Source organism: Mauremys reevesii, linkage group 2 (genome assembly GCF_016161935.1).
Source record: "Mauremys reevesii isolate NIE-2019 linkage group 2, ASM1616193v1, whole genome shotgun sequence".
Taxonomy (NCBI): domain Eukaryota; kingdom Metazoa; phylum Chordata; order Testudines; family Geoemydidae; genus Mauremys; species Mauremys reevesii.
Window position 1 is genome coordinate 61,824,416 of NC_052624.1, and position 9,448 is coordinate 61,833,863.

Genomic DNA, 9,448 nt, shown 5'->3' on the forward strand with positions numbered 1-9,448 from the left:
ACCTACAATGGCACTTTTAATTTCTTAAAAGGGTAACCAGGTTTGTGATCTGCCCTAAAGGAATTGCCAGGGTGTTACCAGGGGGCTTGTTTCTCACCCACAGAGGGCTCCCCAGGGCAAGTTAGTCTTGCTACCCCCTAAAAGGACACGGATACAGCCTTCCTCTCAAGGATAGACACACAAGCAGTAATTCTTCGAAAATAAAATAATTGTTTATTTAAAAGATAAGTGGTTACAATGTATTTAATGAAGCGAGAAAGAATACATAGAATATAGTAAAAATGCAATAAAACTACATTTAAAACATCGTAATTAAAGCAGTGCAATTAAGACAAACTGCTTACAGTATTTACACACACAAAGAATACAGCAGCTTCAGTGTAACATGTATATAAAGATCCCACATACACAAAGGTTTTTAGTCTTAGTGTTACAATCTAATCCTGTACTTAATGTAAGATATGCAGTCTCTATATACACCTATAAGAAATCATTGTCACAACATTTAACATAAAATCTTTACTTAACATTTAACATCCTGTAAGCACTGGCCAAGAGATTACAAGAGGGGAAGGGAAGATCTCCCTCAAGACACAGGCATCCAGCTTTATTTACAGACAAACCCATACACTCTTAAATATTAGATAAAAAAGATCAGACTTACACTTCTTATTAAAAATTTCCCTGTGATTCGTCCATTGGTCCCTCTGATTTGTCTGAATTTAGAGAGCACAGTTTTCACAGCTTGCAGTTTCACTGCTCAGTCGGGCCACGGATGCAGTGGTGGGTGCTGCTTGTTTGTTGCTGCTGGTAAGATAGCTGCTGGCAGGCAGTTGCCATGGCAGCCTTGGAATTCTGCTGTTGTAGCTACTTTTCAGGTAGCTGTTTTCCAGGATGTTCCATTCTTCTTTTCAAGCAGCTTCCGTATTTCAGTTTCAGCCTGCTGGCTGAACCCACTATAAACCCACTATTTTCAGCCTATTAGCTGGGAGCCTTCTATATTTTCAGCCTGCTGGCTGAACCCACAAACTCAGCTGCTGGCTGTCAGCCTTATATACTGTTTGATCTCTCAAGGTCAGCTCCTCTCAGCCAATCAGCTGCTAGTTTTTCAGCTCCTCCGTATGACATCATACTTATTTCTTAAGCAGGAAAGCTACTCCTCTGATGCCATCTTGGATTCTAGACCTTTCTAAGCTCCTCCCTCTGATGCCATCTTGTTTGCTAAACTTTCCACAACCTAATTTTGAACTACTTAATCCCCATCTCTCCCATTTTGATTAGCCTTGTTGGATTTTCTAAATTTAAACTATCATTAATTTCTACTTAATTAGAGCCTTAACCTTAAAACTAACTACTATTTTATGCAAACCAAAGTGTCCTGATACACCTCTACCACAATATAACACTGTCCTTGGGAGCCAAAAAATCTTACCACGTTATAGGTGAAAGTGCGTTATATTGAACTTGCTTTGATCTGCCAGAGTGCACGGCCCAGCCCTCCCACCCCCCCACCCCACCCCACCCCACCGCAAGTTCTGCTTTACAGCGTTATATCCGAATTTGTGTTATATCGGGTCGCGTTATATTGGGGTAGAGGAGTACCGCCACCACCGTAATTATATCAATTGGGAAAAGTGAATTTTCGCAATATTTAAACCCCTTCTGAGGTTTTTCTGTAAGCCTCTATTGAAATATTCATGGTATTTCAGAACATTCAAAGCAGAATCTCTCTCACTACAATATGAACTCAGAGGTCAATTGAGCAAAATGATCTACTATTATATCTTTAATTTTGCTCTGCTCAGTTTCTCCTGTGCAGAAATCAGTGACGTGCATGAAGCAGTGGAAAACAGGTAAAGTCTTTGTCTCCACATTTGGACTTCCAGAATTCAGTTTTCTTGATCAAAGCATTCACTTTGTCATAGAGATTCAGAATGTTAGTGTCACAGCCTTGCATGGACAAATTTAGATAATTCAGATTGCTAAGTGTATCTGCGAGGTAGGCAAGTTGAGGTAACCACAAAGTATTCTTAAAGCTTCAACTATTTCTACAAAAGCACACAATGCTTCATATGCTGTCTCCCTTCTTGTAGCAAAATCAAAGAAGCCGTCCACTATTGCAGAAGATCTGATTCTGCCTGCTGCTGTGGCGCTTGCAGAAAACATGCTTGATAAAAAAGCAGTTGATACTCTCAAGAAAGTATCCTTATCAAATGACACTGTGTGTCATAGAATTGAAGAAATGGCTGAGGGAATGAATGATCGGAAAGAAACGCATGAACTTGTGTATAATTCAGACAGTCTGTCAAGTACTTTCCGTCATGAAAGCCAGTTCCTCTGTGTGAAGCAACAGTAGCTGATGTTCTGACTCCATCTCTATGCAAACAATGCAAAACAGGTGAGCATTGAGGGGCCTGGACTTGATAAAGTGACAATTTTGACACTCATTTGAAACTTCATGCAGTTAAGAACTCATCTTGTTTGAAGCAAGTACCTCTCTGTGTATGATACAGTGCACCCACTGCACGGAAAGATTTTCTTTCCTGATCCTAGCTGCAAGTCCGTTCACTCTCTCGGTCGTTGCAGTGGCCCTCTCAGTGCAGATGACTTTGCATGAATTCCAACTCAAATCATGTTCAGAAGAAAAAGTCAGTTTAAAAATGTCCTCTCCAATTGAGTTTGCCTTTAAACTTTTGCAAAACAGTATGTGCTTGTTGATACCAGTTTCAGGGTATTGAACATAAGTAATCAGCTGAGCTTCTCTACTAATATCTGTGACTCATCAAGCTGAAGGGCAAATGTTTTTGCCATTTAAGTTTCTCTACAAGTTCAGAAAAAATTTCCTCAGCCATTTCTTCAATTCTACGACACACAGTATCATTTGATAAGGATTCTTTCTTGAGCGTATCAACTGCTTTTTTAACAAGCGCCACAGCAGCAGGCAGAATCAGATCTTTTGCAATAGTGTACGGCTTCTTTGATTTGCTATAAGAAAGGAGACAGCATGTGAGGCTTCATGTGCTTTTGTAGAAATAGTTTAAGCTTTTTTCATTTTAAGCTGGCAAATCTGGAACTCAGAAACCTTTCTTTGAAAAAGTTCTACCAGTTTACACACATGCACAGGATGTTTTGTCTTCAAATGTTGTTGCAAATATGCCAGGTTCATACTGTTGTTTAATAGACTTCTCCACAAAGGAAACACAAAGTTTGAGGTGGATCACTATTTGTAGATGTGAATCCAAAAGCAACATATTCCTTGCAGAACTGATGGAGTTTTTGCAGTCATTTTCAATTTCTTACAAATTTCATTGTCACCACTACCACCGCTTCCAGCATCTTGTTTTAAAAATCGGTCCGTTTTTATATTGGAACTGCATACATACCATGAAAACTTCAACCTCATTAATGTGCTTGCATGCATCAGTAAATGACATAAAACGCATGTTTAATACAGTGTGTATATGCACGTTGTTACTGTATAGTATAATATAGTATACAGAGCAGTATAAACTAGTCGTTGTACGAAATTTTAGTTTGTACTGGCTTCGCTAGTGCTTTTTATGTAGCCTGTTGTAAAACTAGCAAATATGTAGATGAGCTGACATACCCCCTGGAAGACCTCTGCGTACCCCTGGTTGAGAACCACTGGGCTAGAAGATACACAAGTTAGACTGACCTGCATAATATACAAGTAATGATGAGATGCTGTGAATGCATTAAGCTTGAAAAAAATGAAAATATTTCTCATAGCATGTACTATATTGTTAATAGTATTTTGGGGGTTTAAAATTATAACATTTCCTATTGTCCAGAAATCACTTTCGTGTTTGGTTCATCTTCTGAGTATTAAGCACTTGCTTACTTTTTCCTGGACACTGGAAAAGTAAAGTAGCTAAACTTTATGCTGACTAATCATAACACCACAATGGGTATGTGTGAGTGAGTTAGAGATGTTGCTAAATTTGTAAGGTACATGAATATATTAGTTTACTTTTATCTTCATAATAGTAAAATAGCTGGGAGGTGAATGTGTGCATGCATGGATGGTAAAACAAAAAATGTTAATGTACACAATCATATTACTGATGTACCAAGACTTAATCAACAGGAAATATTCCTACATATGAGATATATTGAAAACCAGTTCTATCTATATTAAGCAGTTCATGAGGTACCATAAAATTGTGTACGTGTATGTATAGAGTTATCGAGGAAATATTGGGTTCATCCTGTGAATGATAGCATTTTGCTAGAATGCAATCAGAATGTCATGAACCACAAATTATTCCATGGCAGGATGGAAAAAAATTGATGCTTTTCTTTTAAAAGATCAAAAAGAAAAAAATGGATTTTTTAAGTTAAATTAAATGCAGGTTTATTTTTAATATATCTGTTTAAATTTTATCTATTAAAATAATTTAAATTAAATACAAAAATAATAAGCAGTTCATGTTTGCTGCCAACTTTTAAAGAAAATCAAACCACTGAACTGGTGGTAATCACTGGCGAAGCACCTGGAACCAAAGTCTGTTTAAGGGCTTACACAGCAGTTTTGACAGCAGTAGCCTCTTCTGCAGGTGCAGAAACAATATTTTATTTATTTCAGTTTATTCAACTAGTTCAGTTCAGTTACTAGTTCATTCATAATTAAGAAACCAATTGAGAGTTGAAAACCAGGAAAGGTTGTTTTCTTCTTCCAACCTAGGAATAAAGACTAGGTGTCAGGATGAGATCTACTAGTTCTAAAATCTTGAACAAAGTGACCAGAAACTATCAGTTCAATTCCAATTTTAAATGCAAAACATTCTTTGATAAACTTTTTTCTTAAGCGTGTAGCACATTTGATGTAGTTTTATTTAATGTTTAAAAATTTTTGGTTTTGTGCATCTTTAATTTAATTAGAATATCCATCCAAATACATCTTGAAACAAATCACAAGTAAAATAATCATCTAGTAAATAAGAAATGCATCATTCACCATTTTCTAACATAAAAGATGTAAAAATTAAGAATCTGAACAAATGTATGTTAAGCTATATAATTGCTTAAATATGCATAGATATAATGTATCCTCCTGGTTAACAAAACACACACCAGTTTAGTGTAAAGGCTCTATTTAGTTGCAAATCAATATGTGTTAATGGTTACCAATCAATAAGAATCAATCTTTAGGGAAAATAACTAAAATGTACACATGCAAAATACAATTAAAATAGATTATTTAAATAAAGGTTTCCTGATTGCTGATTTCAATTGCTTTGATATAAATCAATCCACCCTGTTTCATAGATGGACTAATTTAAGTAAACACCAAACTAAACTTTAATGCAAATATTTCGGGCACATAACTGATTCGTTCATAATAACTCTGTTCTTTAAAAGTTATATTATTGATTCAACTTAAGTTTCTAAATATTGTGACAAGCCAGAGTCTGTTTAAGGTTCAGTGTGGTAAACCATAATAGAACCTGTCAACTTATATGTATTTTATGAAGGACTTTTAAAATGTTCAGTATTAAATAAAAAAATGTGAAATTAGAGCAGTATCATAAATTGACACCGGCAAGGAAACTCAGCCTTATGGGCAGCACAGTATGATTATTTTTTTCCCTCGTGCAGTGTTTTCAGATCAGAATTTCTGTATGTGTATTGAGGTGCAAGAATTGTGTGGAACAGGATGGCAAGTCAACCTTAACTTTGAATTTCTGTGCTTAAAGACACTGTCAAGGATTATGAAGGCTCAAAATGTGACCTACTTTTTCCTGCTCCTTGCATGCAATCCTAATTGTGTCTTTTAAAATCAAACTTCAGTGCTTTTATTGTACAAATTGCCTGATGCTCAGCACTCGAGCTGTCCTAGGTTTCCAGGATGGTGATGCAAATACGAAATAGAAAAATGTTTTATGAAATATGAAAAATGCCTGGCTGGGTCCTTTTTAAAGTTTGTGTCCATACTGTTCCTTATTTTAGCTACAGCAAAAACAATTGTGGTCTGGTGGGTCAGGCACTAGACTGGCAATCAGGAGATCTGGGTTCTTTTCCCAGCTCTGCCCTTCACCTTCTGTATAACCTTGCCTATGTCAGTTCCACTCTCTGTGCCTCTGTTTCCCCTCCACACTTTGTCTTGCTTATTTAGACTGTAAGCTTTTAGAAACAACACCGTTTCTCACTGTGTCTACATAGTGCCTACTGCAATACAGCCCCCAGCTCAGGTGGTACTTCTAGGCACTACTGTAATACAGCTATGAGGCTAGATTCTAAACTTAGTGTGGTACATAGGGGTTTTTGCCTCAAAACCCAGTTGAGAAACCCAGTGGGGAACATGCATGCTCCTGTTCAAAGGCATGTTCATGCTTCTGTAATTAGAACTGTGGCCCATTCATTAAATCCTGGAGAGATTACTAAGTATAATTTATACTGCCAAATTCAGTGTTGAAAATGTCAGGTCCTACTTCTTTTTAAAAGGGATATTTTGGTACATGAGTTCATAACAGGAGTGGTGGTTAACATGTCCATCACCATGAGGAATCATACCCCACCGTTTTTCAGCATAGAGAATTCCTAAGTAAGTCAGTGGGTCTTGTCTGTAAGAAAGTATTTGCAGTATGTTGTACTTCTATTCAAGTTCTAGTTTAACTGTACAAAATATGAAAAGCATCTTGATTAAAGGCATTCTGTAAAGTAAGTAGTTCCATTTCTGTTAAGTAAACCCATCTATAAACAGTTAATTACTTTTTATAGTGGGCAGTATTTATATTCTATGGAGCAAATTCTACTCAGAAGTAAATGTGAAATCATACACGTACATTAGAAGGAAAGATTTTTGGTACTCATAATTTTTATAATAATTCATAATTCCATGCTAGTGGGCATGGATTCCCCTTCCTTTGCTGCTAATGTAAGATTGGGTCCTCAAGCGTGAAAGAGTTACATTGGCTATGGGGACACTTTCTCCCGTACTCTCTCTTCTTTTTAATAAGTCTCTGCCAGCTGTTATCCAGGCTCAAGGACAGGATAGTTGGGCACCTCCAAGGCTGATCTAAATATTGCTCCATAACATACCCAACAGGTACTTCTCTAGAACATGAAGATTAGTAACGCTTCCTCCAGAACCCAAGTGGCTTTTCCGTACTATCTGACCTCTCAAATAAGGCATAGAGCAGGAGTCACAAGATTCCTTTTAACACTGGGTTTTGTTAGATGGCAGTATATTGGCCAGTACAATGCAGTTTTGAACTGGTGTCTATTCTGTTTCAAAACACGGTCCAGGACATCATATTGTGTTCATGATGTACAAAATATTACTTCCATAAACTTTTTCTTGACTTTTAAAAATGCATGTTGAGTATACTCTTCTCCCACAAATCGTACACTTCATATGTATAATGTTTCTATATATTGTGGTACAGTAAGGGGACCCACTATTACTGAAGAAGTCTAAAATCTGGAGTTTCTTTGTCAGGGGATTGTGCTAAGAAATTTCAAGATTTCGGTCAAGTGAAACTCTGATTTACATTAATATAAAATATGTCTCTGTCACCTTGAATTAAGATTTGACTTACCTTGCGTGTTTTCACAAGTGGCTTTTTCTTCTGGATGTTAACGTGCATGCTTTTTGTGTAACTTATTAAATTTTAAAACTGGACTTGGTACTTGTGAGTTTTAAAAATTGTTCTCTTCTGATGTATACAGGTCTCAGCAGTGCAAAAAACAAAACTAAGAAAACCTTGTCGTTGCCACATTAACCAGCTATTGAGTTGTATTTTCTAAAGCAAGACACTGAAAATAACTTAGCAATGAAACTTTTGCCTAAGAAATACGATATTGTGGAACAGGTCCAACAAATGGAACCTGTTAGTATTATTATATCTTTACATGGATAAAATCAGCTTACATGTCGGACTATGGTTTTTAATCATTTTGTATTCAAAGATCCCCAACATTATCATGTTGTCTTTTACACAGTTATCTTTTTCATGCCATGCATAGTCCAGCATAAAAATATTAATGTACAAATATGTGAAATTATGTTAATTTGCAACAAAATATTTTTGTATATAATAAAGATTTAATATTGGAGAAAATGTAGTCTTTTTTCATGATGTTCGCTATACTGTGACTTTTAACCAAATAATAAAAGTTGACAAGATTAGACCACACTACACATTAGATCCTACCTCAATAAATCCCTAACTACAGCCATCTTATTCTCTTAAGTGCAAAAATTCCTCTGATGTTGCAAGTGGACTGTCTGTCAACCAATGCACTTAATCAGTATACCTGGAAATTCTGCTACAGTATTCTGGCAGACATCTTACAAACCAGGGCCTTGTGATCTGATCAGCAGCAATTAATCTTTTTGCCTGGGCAGAATCCCACTAAAGTCAAAGGGGTTACACATGAACTCAGATCCATCCATGTGGATCAGATTGCCAGTTTGAGCCCTAAGCACATAAATGCAGTAGTTTTCCTTAGTTACTAAAAATCAGTTTTAACATTCACTCCATGTGAAGTATGGTACTGTTCTCAGAAGTGGGCAAGGAAAAAGGCCAGATGTAAAAATTAAATGAAAGTCATTGGTTCTACATAAATGGCTTCAATCTATTTCTTCAAACAGATATTTTAAAGTTTCTATGTTTGTGTCTAAAACAGTAGCAGTGGTCCTAAAGTTTGCCTCTTAACACTTCCACTGAAAATTATATGAGAAATTAGTTTAGGCATGGCCTCTCCAAAACGCTCTCTCGGAGGCCAGCAGGCAACTTTCCAATAAGGTAATTAACTTGAAAGTCATAACATAGAGAATATATTGGTGGGATGTATACTTTAAGTTTAAAAATATTTGGGGGAAAATACCCTGGGTCCTTGAATATCCACAAGCACTTTGGTGCTTGTGTAACACCACAATCTATTCTAAAGTTTTTTTGGACAACCATTCCATTCCTTCCATATATTCCAGTGGAAACATTTTTTCCCTCTATAGATTGTATTTTGGCAGGTCTTCTGGCTCTTGTGCTCTTACAGCACAAAAACACTCTATTACCTGTTGGTGAACACTTTTCACAAAATGATCACTATATCTGACCTCTCAGTCCCCATGCTCAAAGGAAATCTACACACTTAAATTCTTATGCTCTTTGCAGCACAAGAAAGGTAGAACTCTGCAAGTGATCCTCATCCTTTCCCTGTTTCTAGTGGTTGTGTGCACCACTCAGGACTCTAACCACTGTTCTTAGGCAACAAAACTACTGGAAGTTTCTTCCTTAGTGAAGGAACTTCTTTCCAGACTTCCACCAGGAGCAGTCTCTGGTCAAGATTTTTTAGGCACTTTTCTCAGTTTGCCTTGGCCTGGCCTTGCCAGCACCTGTATTCACAGTACTTTCTAGTTCCATCTCATATCAGGGTTTTGGTGAGCTGTCACCTTGCCTTGGTGCTTCTGTGTCTGTGTTTT

At 36.7% G+C, this 9,448-nt stretch overlaps 1 protein-coding gene across 1 annotated transcript in view; it reads left to right on the plus strand.

Moving 5' to 3' along the window:
* The window catches only part of MPP6 (membrane palmitoylated protein 6), a 133,732-nt gene extending 125,701 nt beyond the window's left edge, over positions 1 to 8,031 (plus strand). Inside the window, exon 11 of the mRNA XM_039523458.1 lies at positions 7,693 to 8,031. Within this exon, the coding sequence (XP_039379392.1) occupies positions 7,693 to 7,770 (78 nt within the window). The 3' untranslated portion in view covers positions 7,771 to 8,031. The remainder of the gene's footprint in view (positions 1 to 7,692) is intronic.
* The last annotated feature ends 1,417 nt before the right edge of the window (positions 8,032 to 9,448 follow it).